The 13,415-nt window shown below is 39.9% G+C and overlaps 1 protein-coding gene across 1 annotated transcript in view; it reads left to right on the top strand.

Moving 5' to 3' along the window:
* The window catches only part of ccdc102a (coiled-coil domain containing 102A), a 73,219-nt gene extending 65,141 nt beyond the window's left edge, over positions 1–8,078 (top strand). Inside the window, exon 10 of the mRNA XM_059346117.1 lies at positions 7,946–8,078. Coding sequence (XP_059202100.1) covers positions 7,946–8,078 — 133 coding nt within the window. The remainder of the gene's footprint in view (positions 1–7,945) is intronic.
* The last annotated feature ends 5,337 nt before the right edge of the window (positions 8,079–13,415 follow it).

Here is a 13,415-nt window from a genome sequence, read left to right as displayed (position 1 = left end):
CAGTGAATGAGAGAAAGACAAAGAGAAAGAGACTGAGGGTCAGTGAAGCGGAAAGACAGGGAGGAAGATTGGAGGGAAACAAGGTGTAAAGATTAGAAGGCGTTGTTGTGAAGGAAATAGTAAGGTGGAAGAAACAAATAAATGAAAAGATGTTAGAATAGTTCAAACGACACAACTTGTCTTGTAATCGGGTGTCATGACGTCATGGTTTTCACATTTTGTGACTAACCAGTGACAGTCTGTAGATCCAGCTTACTATGAAATATTACTGGTTCAGACATGCTGGTCAAAAAATGACGGAACTTTGTAATTCTGATTTTTTTTTTCTCTTTCAAACACTTGCACATCATAACCTTTTTCTTGACCAACTCGGACAACTTTGGCCACACATGAGAGAAAATACGTCTTCAGGAATTGTACCATGCTGTGAAAATAAAATGAAAACAATGATAACAATATCGCGACTGTGCCCGTTTGATTAAACGTTTAATTACCCTGCGCAGAGCAGAGAGGAAAGAGACCTGCTCCAAAACACAATTCCCACAGTCTGAACTGTCTTTTGGAGCAGGTCGTGTTGTTGTAACTGTCAGTTAGTACGTTTACATGCACAGCTTACTCGAGCTATGCCCAAATAGTAACTCTTTCCTCTCTGCTCTGGTGGCCGCGCAGGGTAATTAAACATTTAACCAAACGAGCGCAGTCGGGATAGTGTTATCATTGTTTTAATTTTATTTTCACGGTATAGGTGCTAATGTAATTTAGGGCAGGGAAAAATAGTTTTGCTTATGTGGCATTGGCTTTACCGCAAAATCGAAACTTAAGTGTAGGTCCACCTTAAGCAGAGTCCAAACCATCGCTCCATCAATGCATATAACAACACAGCCACCTACTGTTGAGGAGCGCGGGCCATCTGTGAATCACTGTGTGTTTGTGGATTTTCTCGACAAGAATGTCTCAAAAATACGTCACAGAGGAAAGAGATGCGCGTGTGTGATTGGCGTTCCACAAATGCTGAATCACACTTCACAAGCAGGATTTTCAGTTTTACAAATGCCTTTTTTTTATTTATTTTTTTTTAACAAATACACATTTATTTGTAAAAACCAACACACAAGTTACAAATCCTATGGCGGGCCATTCGTGAATCACAAGCTATTTGTTTGTGAATATGTGTGGATCTTGTCAAGAACGTCTCAAAAATGCGTCTTTGAGGAAAGAGATGCGTGTGTGTGATTGATGATTCACAAATGCAGAGTCACACCTCACAAACACAATTCAGTCTTACAAATGTCTTTTTTGTTTTTACAAATTGAAAATTGGGTTTTTACAAATACACAATATATTTACAAATCCACACGTATTTGTAAAAACCAAAATACAAGTTACAAATGAGAAATTTGTATTTGTGGATAGCAAAACAAGTGTGCAAATCAAGGACTATTTGTAGATCACTCATATTATTGAGACAAATTTAAGCCCATATTGGTAAAGTGTTGGTGACACACTGGTGAGCCTCTCTTCTGTCTGTGAACACTTCACACATTAACCTGTGAGCTCCCTCACAGGAGCAAGAACTGAGCCAATGATGATTTGCCTCTGATCTGGTGCATTTGTCGGGGAACTCCAGAAACTGTTGGCGAGCGGATAATCACAGCTAAAGTCAGGTAGTGTGAAGGAGGCATTAAACAGACAGGTAACTCATCGAGTGGCAAGTTTAGGTGACTGTCATTCTGCATCATCAGCACTGTAAAGACCCACATGGGATAGTCAAATTCAGGTGTCACTGTTACACTTCTTTTGAGTATATTACTGCTAATGTAGGATAACTACTTATGAGCACTGTTAGTATTATTTGACTGTAAATCAATCCCTTGTCATGAATCATGCCAGATGGGCAGAGACAGTACAAGAACAGAAATATTATATTAATATTACTGTGGGACTGGTAGCTCATCCATTGGACAGTTTTGGTGAATGTCATCCTGCATTATGAACACTGTGTATTCTATCTGACCACAATTAACCACAGCTTGTTAGGAAGAAGACCTTTTAAAGCTGTCTCAGTCCAGTTCACACCAGACTAAATTAACTAAACAGAATGTGCCAATGCAGCAGAGTTGGTTTGTTGTTACACCAGAGGGCTAAGGAACAGTAGCATGCTGGTTCTGTCTCCTGTTGGTACTGTATGCATCAGTCATTGCTGTGGATGCAGCATCACATATATGCATACGCATATCCATTTAAGGTGATCAACTGTTCCCCAAATAAACATCAACTCAATAAAAACTCTACCAAAATTCTTCAAATATCATCAAAACTTTCCTCTCAGTCAACTTATTACAACCGGAATACGTAGAAAAATCTCCTCTTCTTTCTATTTCCACACTTTCTATTTAATCATTAGAGCTTGTTTCATTATGTGTGCAAAGTTATGAACTCGAAAATCAGACCAGTTGTTTGTTGCAGCAGGGCTATTCACTGTGGTTAGGTTTTGGTCATGTGACTTAGAATCATTTCTTGTTCAGCTTCACACCTTTTCACACACCAGGTTTCTACAGAACCGAGGGATGCAAACATAGATGCTGTGTTGAAAATGAGTTGAAATATGTGATTAGCATCTCTGCAGGGTCTTCAAACAGTCTTGGAGCAGGGAAGAGACCAACTGAAAAGCATAAGAGGATTAAAAGTGACTTGCTTTCAGAGAGCTGAAGCCTTCATGCCTCCAACCATGCTGACAACTCGTGTGTTCAGGGAAACCAGTGCTGCAAGACAAAAAAATGACCCTGACTAGAATCAAGTGTATTCTGCTTCATAATACATCTAGCTTGCATCTTTAAAAAAAAAAAAATCAATAGTCATTGCCTTTTTAAATCAATTGGAAATGCATACAGCTCAGGGTGAAATTAGTTTTTTTTTTTTTTTTTCATTTTGTGGCTGATTGAAATCAACATGGAGGTCACATATTCCCTGCTATTTCCATTTGTCCTCTGCATAAATGAACCCATGTCAGTTACTTTAGTTGTCAGTTTTCATCATGCATTTTTCATGTATTTAAATACCATTTAATACTTTCAATGATGAACAGAATTCAGTACTGATCTTTGTACCTCCCCATTGGTTATACCCCTTCCTTTGACTGACCAATACATTGACCTCATGGATGAGATACAGTAATCAGTAAAGAAACCCTCTGCGGATGGCAATGCAGGTTGGTGCAACTTGAAAAATCAGTCAAAAATATTTGAAGGTTTCAATTAATTGAAGTTTTACCATTGAAATAAATTTTTCCCCAAAATTAAATCTTTTTAAAATTTCAAACAGATAAGGCCACTCAACTTGGTCAAATGCCTTCTCAGCATCGAGTGAGAGAATGGCTAACTCTTCTTATGGTCTGTCTGTAGCATACACGATGTTAAATAATCGTCTAAGATTGAAAAAAGAATTTCTGCCAGGTATGAAACCAGTCTGATCTGGATGCACTAATTTCTCTAAAAAGGGGCTCAATCTATTTGCTAAAATTTTAGAAAATAATTTCCCATCTTGGTTTAAGAGGAAAATAGGACGAAAAGAGCCTACTTCTTCTGGGTCCTTACCCTTTTTATGTATAACAGTAATGACTGCTTCTGTTAAGGTAGGAGGTAGGACACCATCGGTGTGGGCTTGAGTAAACACCTTATGTAGATAAGGGCAAAGAGTTTCGTTAAATTTTTTATACAGTTCACCTGGGAGGCCATCAGGGCCAGAGGCTTTATTGCTTTTAAGTAAAGTGATGGCTTTTTTAACTTCTTCAATAGAAATTTCAGAGTTCAGCTGAGCCGACTCGTGTTCATCTAGTTGAGAGAGATTACATTTATCTAAGAAATTCTGCATAGCTACATAGTCTGTATCATTTTTGGAAGTGTACAAGTTTTTATAAAATTGGAGAAACCGATAGTTAATATCCTTGGGTTTGATGAGAACCTCACCTTTTTCAGATTTAATTTTATGTATTGTGCGATCATTTTCCTGTTTTCTGAGTTGTCGGGCTAAGAGTCTGTGTGGCTTGTCATTAAACTCAAAATATTTCTGTTTAGTATACAAAAATGCCTTACTAATCCTTGCCGAGAGTATCTTGTTATATTCATATTTTAAGGCTGATATTTTTTTATGTAAATCACTGGAAGGAGTCTGGGCATTCTCTTTATCCAGAAGGTTAATTTGGTTGTCTAGTTCAATTAACCTAGCCTTGTTCCTTTTCCTTCTGAATGCTTCAAATGAAATAATAGAGCCTCTAAGAAAAGCTTTGAATGCCTCCCAGAGAGTAGAAGGGGTCGTTTCTGAATTGTCATTAGTATCAAAATAGAGGGATATCTGAGTTTTTAAATAATCACAGAACTCTTTTTCGGTTAATAACAGAGGGTTTAGCCTCCAGTTTGTCTGCGGCTTCGCCATGTTTAAAATATTCAAAGTGCACGTGAGGGGGCTGTGATCTGAGATCAGAATGTTGTGATATTTCGCATTTACTGCTTATGGCATCAGTTTTGAATCTATAAGAAAATAATCTATCCTGCTGTATGAGTTATGCCTTGCCGAGTAAAAGGAGTAATCCCTGCCAGTCGGATTAGCAGATCTCCAAATGTCAGACAAATTAGTATTGTTGATAAATGTATTAAGAAAGACACTTGAGTTGCTTTTCTCCATTCTCCGAGTGGAAGATCTAAATACAGATCTAACACACAATTGAAATCTCCTGCGATAATTAAATTAGTTTGGGACAAATCTGGTATAAGAGACATCACCTTCTGAAAGAATGATGGATTGTCTATGTTCGGAGCGTATATATTCATCAAGGTGAGAGGTGTAGAATATATTTCCCCAGTTACAATCAAAAAGCGACCTTCCTTATCAGAGATGGTGTCTTTGTGGATGAAGGGGACGCCTTTCCTTATCATGATCGCTGTACCTCTCGCTTTAGCATTAAAAGATGAGTGGAAAATATTATTAATCCATTTACACCTTAATCTGGTATGAGAGTCCTTTTTCAAATGGGTTTCTTGTAAGAATATCAGATCTGGCGCTAATGATTTAAGATGAGCAAAGATTTTACCCCTTTTTATCGGGTTGTTTAGTCCACGCACATTCCAGCTAGCTAAAAATTAGACCTCCCCTTTCTCTTGTATATAGATCATTTTGTGTTGACATATCAGAAAAAAGCTGAGTAAATATCTGTCTCAATTAGTCCACCTTCAGGTTGTGATTTTACAGTAGCTAGACGCCTAAGTCCCATCCCTCCCTCTCCCTTCCCATTAACTCCCTTAAATCCCCTTGAACAAACTGAGTAGACCAAAAACGAAAACATTTCTAGCCAGTACCAAACGGGTATGGCGCGAGAGTACTTCGGGAAGTGTTCAAAACGTAATAAGAAGATAAAAATAATAATAATAATCCAACCAAAATCTAATACTTCCCTGAGCTGTTACTGTTAACCCTTGTTAACCTTAGTAACTAACGTTTCTCAAAATAGATAGCTCGTCAAATGTCTTAAGTTTGAATATAACAAAAACATTTTCACTGTAGCTTAAAAACAATTTAACTGTAACACAGTCCTACCCTGAATTTCGGGGAATGAAACCAGTATGCATATCTGCTGGGGCGGTTCACCTGTTCAGATTCAACACATTAAACATATGCCATTCGGAAATGCAGGCCATTACTCTCTCCGCGAACAAACGAGCGAAGGGCGGAGAGGAGGGCGAGAGAGAGAGGAAAGAGTACCAGCAGTTCACCACATCGGTGACATCTCACCGACAGTCAGTGTCCTCTCGTAGCCCTCCGTTCAGGAATATGAATGTCTGTATGCGGCTCGTTTTCCACTCGGTCGGGCAGCCTGTTGTGTCCCGTTAGATGTCAAAGTCTATTGTGGCTGTCCAAAGTGTTTCTCGGCGTAATCTTGAGCTTCCTTCGGGTCGGTGAATGACATCTTCACTCCTCCATGCGTCACCATCAGTCTGGCCGGATAGACCAGTCCGTATCTGACGTCTGATCTTCCCCGTAACATTCCTCTAACTTTAGTGAATGCAGCTCTCTGCTTGACCACAGAAGAAGGAAAGTCCGGAAATATGAATATTTTCCGCCCCTGGTATTCCAGGTTATTCTTTTCTGTGGCCCTGCGTAGTATTTCCTCACGAACATGGTAGTAATGCAGCCTTAAGATGAAGGGACGCGGGGGGTCTTCGGGTTTCGGTTTCTGGCGGTTTATCCTGTGTGCCCGGTCAATCAGCGGTTCCTCCGGCAGAGACAGCGCTTCGGTTAGGAGTTGTGCGATGAAATCTCTGGGCCGTGGTCCTTCTTTTCCCTCCGGTATTCCTATGATCCTAATATTGTTCCTCCTCGAGCGCGCCTCGAGGTCCTCACATTTTTCATCCAGGTGTTTAAGTTTCGTTGTCAGATGGTCCACTGTAGATTGCAGTGTGGAAAGCATGTCGGAGTGGGATGAAGCGCTTTCTTCTAGCTCTTTAAGAGCGGCTTCGTGCACAACTGATATGCCTCTCAGCTCCGAAATAGACTTCTGGACATTTTCACTTAATGATGAAATCTCGCCCCTGATGGTAGCAGAAACTTCTGTGATGCGGTTTTCTATGGTAGCACAGACCTCTGATTTGATCCGGTTCACCTGTGTGCTTAAAGCACCGATGGCCTCGAGTACCGTCTTATTAGAGGGTTCATCCATGTTCATCCCGTTCTTCTTGCCTCTCGGTTTAACCATTGTGAAATATGAGCAGAATATTATGGTCCCGTGAATCCTGCTGCGTTTATGTTCTTCAAATTGGGTAACGTTCAGTAATTTTGCGTTTTTGTTCAGTTTTAAACGGATTTCCGACGAGCTATCTGGAGGTGCAGCTTACCCTTTCATTGCTCGCTAGCCCCCCCCTCTCTTATTACATCTTGATGCTGTTATAACTACATTGCAGGTCACTGTGAGATTTTATAGTACATTAAATCCTGTTGATGAATGGATGACAACACCAAGTACAGTATGTTCCCCCGTAATTGTTTTATTTGACTTCCCTTTCTCTTGCTGTTTCTTTGTGTGCAATTGTGTAAATCCTCAACACAATGTTTTAAAATAGGTTTTTTAATTAATTTGACAAGCAAAAGTACATACAATGACAAATAAGGACTTTTTCCTTTTCCAAAAACAACAACAACCCCCTCTTCCCCCTTCCCAGTCCTACATAGTCTTGATACAGATCAGTAAAAGTGAGAAATAATACACATCCTTCCTTTTAACTGTCAGCAGATAAACAAATAAATGAGTACACAGAAAATAACACCGTACAGAGAAGTAGCATTGTCAATGGGTTGAAATGAGGCAGAAAGGGAAATGAAATATGGTGAGAGGTTAATTACCAGAGGTGAGCATTTCATTTATCCTGTAGTGTCTTCAGTTTAGCTATGTAACTAATCATACAGCCCCAAACAGGAACACATTTTTCAGGTGTTCCCCTCAGATTATATTTACTTTTATCCAGGTCTAAGTACAGCCTGAGGTCCTTAAGCCACAGGGAAGCTTTGGGGGCAAACGGCGACTTCCATTCCAACAAAATTCTTCTTCGTGCTAATAAGGATGCAAAGGCGATACTATCGTTCTTCCTAATCATTTGAGGGTCTGATAATACTCCAAAGATGGCCAATTCTGCACTAGGCGTCAACTTCATATTTAGTGCAAGATATTTAAAAATAGCTGTCCAGTAAACTTGCAGATGGGGACAGGACCAAAACATGTGTCATGTTTGCTGGTGTCATGTCACATCTGTCAGTGATGGCGGTGATGTCAGTCTTCAGCATCAGAATGCTATTTTAACAGCAAGCTCTCTCTCTCTCTCTCTCTCTCTCTCTCTCTCTCTCACTCTCCCTCCCTCTCTCTCTCTCTCTCTCTCTCTCTCCCTCTCTCTCCCTCTCCCAGACTGCGGCGGCAGCAGCAGAGTCCTGGTCTGTTTGGGAAGATGCGATCGGCTCGATTCAGTCCTGAAAACCCAGACGGTCCGAGCAGTGACATGGACGAAGAGGAGGAGGAGCTGCAGCTCCAAATCCCATGACACACACACACACACACACACACACACACACACACACACACACACACACACACAGGATACATTTTAATACAAACATCAGCAGTGATATAAAGAAGTTGAACATTGTTGCTTTTGGGGGGGAAACTTTGTTCTTTTAGAAATGGAAACATCTGTCCAACAGGAAGCAGCCGTCTTCTGCAGCGAGTTCTTAAGAGACCACTCTAACAAGTTTCCACCCAGTAGCAATAAAATAACCACAGACCAAATACACACACACACACACACACACACACTTTCTGTTACACACTAAACACACACACATGCTTGGACATACTTGCTTATATACACAAAGAAACAAGATCAAACCCAGCAGGCGTGTGGCAGACATGAACAGGAAGTCCGTACAGTGTGATGCTGAATGAGAGGACCTTTCTTCAACTTCCACCAAACCACTCTAGCAGAGGTGGACACCCATCATCCTTTTAATGTACTCACTCATTCTTACCTCATATCATCACAAGCATTACACCTGTCCCATCTGAACTGTGCTACTGTATTCAAACAAGCCTCAGCCCAACATCCTCATCACCAGCATTAATTCTTTCTTCGGAGCTGCCACCTGTGAAGAAAATGCCTTTCATGACCCTCTCAACCTGAAAGTGTTATATCAGTAGACAGTCATTTTTGGAATTTCACCCAAATATCAGTGATTCAGACTCTATTTCTGAGTCTATGAGTTTAAAATTTACAACCAGTGCTGGGAGCACACAACACACCACTTTTAACCTCATTGTAACTAAAAGTTGGATAGAATTCACTGTCTCCTCACTATGTGTGGAGCAGCCTCCAGCTGTACCAGGATATCTATCTGTTGCTCCCCTGTCAGTCTGTTCATTCATTCATTCATTCATTCATTCATTCGTTCATTCATTCATCTACCTTATCCAAACTCGGGTCGTGGGGGTGGGGTCGAGCCAACCCCAGCTGACATTTGGCGAGAGGCGGGGTACACCCTGGTCAGGTTGCCAGACTATTAAAGGGCTGACACATGGACACAGTCAACCATTAATGCTCTCATTGGCTTCTACAGACCCTCGCTGACACAGGGAGAACATGCAAACTCCACACAGAAGTAAATTAAACTTCAAAGTCTAACTTACTTAGCCCAATATCACAAATTTGCTGAAACTGAGAGAAAACACCCTCCTCTTTGCCTAATAGCAAAGATTTATGCTGGGTCACTTTTATGTATGTAATCGACATGTACTTAAAATGGAACTTTGCTGCCTTCTTTGCCAGATCATCAGTGAATAAGAGATTATTTCTTAATTGGTTTTATCTGGTTAAATAAAGGTTAAATTGAATACATTTGGTATAAAGGCTGTGTTCAGATACAGGCCAAAATTTTGTTATAGAGTTCTGTACCCAAGACTTGAACCCAGGCTGTACCTATGCCCTTCAGACTCAATTTTAAGATGCTAACCTGACCCAAGACAGAGGCTGTATTTTTGTTATTTCCACTTTCAAGAAAAAAGTTATGTTTTTGAAGGGCCTTTCACACACATAAAAAATAATCTGAGAACAACTAACCGAATATGACCAGCACCAAACATATATAACTTATAGCATCCAAGAAGGTAAAGGTTTAGACACATCCTTACTTTGGGTATTGATGTCCCTACCTCTTCAGTGATGGTGTGCATTTTAAAAATGAGGGAAAGGGATAAACTGTGCAAAATAAACCCAGCTACAATTTCCTCACATCAAGATGTAAAGTAGACGGAGAAAGGAGTAGCTTGTAACTGTGTGGCATGATGTGTGTTCCCAGCACGACTGGAGCTGCTCCTCAACAATAAACAAATGTAACATTACATTTTAAACAATATGTACATTAACATGAGCAGAGTACAACAGAATGTACAACATCCTTCTAAAATGAAGAGATTGTGGGATGTAATTATTGTTTCTGTGAAGGGAATGTCCACTAAAGGCCCGGTCACATCAGTATTTTAATCTGCTACAGTCTATTCATTCCAATGGAAATTGCACTATTACTGAATTCGCTCTCGAGGGCGAAGTTGTTCTGATGTAATCTGATACGTTGAGCTTTGACTGAAATTCACACTGTTGACCAATAAAAAATCATCTTGATCATGCTGACCTTGAAGGAACAGCCAGAGACTGGTTGAGGGATTTGTTGACAGGAGAATGGAATCAATTATATAAATAAACTATTATATATTATATGATATGTTACCTTCGTGCTATTACCTATTAGCAACCATGCAAAGGAGCTTGCAAACTGACAAAAGCCTTGCTCTCCTGAAAGAGGAGTTCTGGTGTGACCGGTCCTTAAATCAGACTGATTATGTTGAAATAGAAGCTTTCTCCAACAGTTTACAGATTGAACCAAACCTCTGCAGACAGCAACAGCTAGAAATACATTCAAAGATCTGTTGTTCAGTTCAGAGTTTGTTGGTAAGATTTTATGCGGCGTTTATGCTGAGGTTCAGTATTTTAAAATGTTATTTTCCTGGAGAAAAATCCCACAAATCCTAAGTATTTATAATTCCCTCAGGACTGTATTCAGTTGGGGTTGTAATGCCTCAAAACAGCATTTAAACAACATGGGATAATCAACCACTCACTGAATCCCAGGCCAGTAAAACTCCTGTAGGTGTACCTTTAAGAAGGCCCATGTGTTCAACAGTTGGGGGAATTTTGGGTACACTGGGTGTTGGACTGAAGAGTTAATTTATTTGTATAAAACTCGGCTGGGTTAAATCTCCTGCCTGTGAAAGAGCTCCAGTCTCGCAGTGGATAGAAGCAATAAAAATATTCATTTATCTTCCACCACCATCCACAGTCACTGCCTCAGCTTCAACTCTGATGCTGGAAGGGGACCAAGATATTTTTACTGATCAGGATTCTGAACTATTTATGTTGTCGTTGTTATGGTTTAGTTTTTATAAATGATCTGTATCACAGTGGTTTTGTATTAGCTCTATAAATGTCAACTGTACATATAAAGAAACATGAGTCACTGTGTATTTTTTCTCCTTTCTATTTGTATTTATAATGTGTGTGTCAGAGTAATCTTTTATTTCATACCAGCAGTGCCTGTTGGCTCCTAACTTCATTTTTTTTTTCTCCAGGTTTCTCTAAAAATGTAAATATTTACTAAATGTGTGAGTGATTTCTCACAGAACAGCAGGAATTTCATAAAGTTCACATGGCAATGTTGGTAATTGGTAATTTTCTAGAGTGTTCATTAAACACGAAAAAGAAGCCAAAGTGACTGGGAGGGAAATCTCTTGTAAGAAGTCTGCCAAAACAAAAACAATAAAGACAGAAACTGAAAGGAGAGGTGCATATATGAGAGCTCACCAATATGGTCTTAACAACTTAACAATTATTATTATTTAAAACAAAAAAATGTTACTTGTTCTCTTGAGTCCTAACTTCAAATACAACACTGATTACCAAAAAATTGGGACGCTGTGAGAAACACAATAAAAGCAGAATCCAATGATTTGCAAATCCTTAATGACCTTCATTCAGTTGAATAAAGTGCAAAGACAAGATGTCTAATGCTCAAACTAGGGAACCTTTTCTTTTTTGTCAATAGGCAGCCCATGGCCTGCATGTTAAAGAATCAGGCTTGTAACCAGCTGGTCTCCGGTTTGAATCCCAGGACCGACAGGTCATGGGCTGAGGTGCCCCCTGCTGCTTCCCGGGTGAAATGTGCTGCTCCTTGCATTGTGTGTGTTCACTGGTGTGTAAAGATAGGGTTAAACGCAGCGGTTAAATTTCCCTGTTGTGGGAAATTGTCTTAATCTTACACTCGTTCTGAATTTAATGTTTCTCATTGCGTCCCAACGGTTTGAACACACAGACAGAATAGATGTATGTTTAAAATCAGCTAAAAACATTTTTAATGTCCATCAAAAATAGAAAATTAGAACTCATAGAAAAAAGACACTTAAGAACTTGCTTAAGAATCATGTTTTTACAGGGTATTCACAGGGTCTTAAAATGTCTCAAATCCTTCTGTTCTGACTTTGAGCCCCTGCCCCTCTATAATCATGTGCACGACACTGTGTACAACCTTTGGCAACCTGCAAATGTCCAAGAATAGCTGGCTCAGTGCCATGACAAGTATATCAGTGCCCAGTCTCTGTCACAATTCATTCATCTTCTGTAGCATGGCAGAGATGAGTCCAACGTTGGATGGAATAAATGTGCATTAAACAAACACTTCTCCACTTGTTCTCTTCCTCTTTAATAAACAAACGCATCCTTTCACATATTGATCCACATATGATGGTCACCAACTGGTTTGTGGACTACTGTTATGAAGCCTTCAGTTCGGAATGTTGGACTTAGTTATCTTGGTATTAAGCAAGTTGCGTTAAAGTACAGCAACTGCTGAACAAGACAATTTTATGTGGGAAAAAAGTGAAAATTTACTTACACAGAAACTGAAGGAGTCAGAGATACTAGACAGAAACAGCCACTCCCTAAAGCATACCCTGCTTTACTGTGTATTTAACTCTAAATGGGATCTGATTTACAAAGTGAACATCATGCTGAATTGAAGAAGTCTTAAAACTAGAGATTTAGACCATAAATTCATAAATCTGTTGTCATCTGTCTTTCCAGGACCCAAAGTGCAATGTGCCTGTCATATTCTATAGGTTGGAGTTTTGAATATACATAATAGTCTTTTCTTGCAGGTAATCAATGCAATCTGCCTTCTTGCTGCTAGTTTACTTCAATAGTGCATTGTGCTACAGCCTCTGTTCATGACACATCCTTGATTATAGTCTTGCTGTGGCAGACAATCGGAGAACCCTGCCTACTCCTCCTACCAAATTTCTGGGTATTTCATAATTCAAGATAGTTATTTGAACATTGGTGAGACGGCCGCTAACAAACCTCTGCCCCCTAACATTAAGTCAAAGACATACCTCACCTGAAATGTTGTTCTCCTCCCATTGTCCTCCTTAGTGAAACCAACTTGGGATATAGTGATCCACTTTGTAACATGGACAGAGCTTTTCAAACTGAAAATGGATGTTGAGGTTGAGTCCTTGCAGCTTCATGCTGCTCTGTGTTCATGCTGCTCGTTGTCACATCATCAAATGGTGCGGGCTCTGTAAGGCTACCTTCGGCTCATCACTCTGGAAAAGGCCTTGTGCTGCAGGACAACATCAGCTGACTGTGAGTGTGGATGATGATTATGTTTCCTTCATCAACAAACTTTTAAGGAATTTTCTTCAGTGACTGGGGTTGAGCCATCCTGCAACTCACACAAAAGCCCAGGACTTATTGAAGTCACCACCCCCTAAAGACTTG

The sequence above is a fragment of the Centropristis striata genome, chromosome 2, assembly GCF_030273125.1.
Source record: "Centropristis striata isolate RG_2023a ecotype Rhode Island chromosome 2, C.striata_1.0, whole genome shotgun sequence".
In the NCBI taxonomy this organism is placed as follows: domain Eukaryota; kingdom Metazoa; phylum Chordata; class Actinopteri; order Perciformes; family Serranidae; genus Centropristis; species Centropristis striata.
The sequence above is the reverse complement of the archived record's forward strand: the minus strand, read 5'-3'. Positions and strand labels throughout refer to the sequence as shown.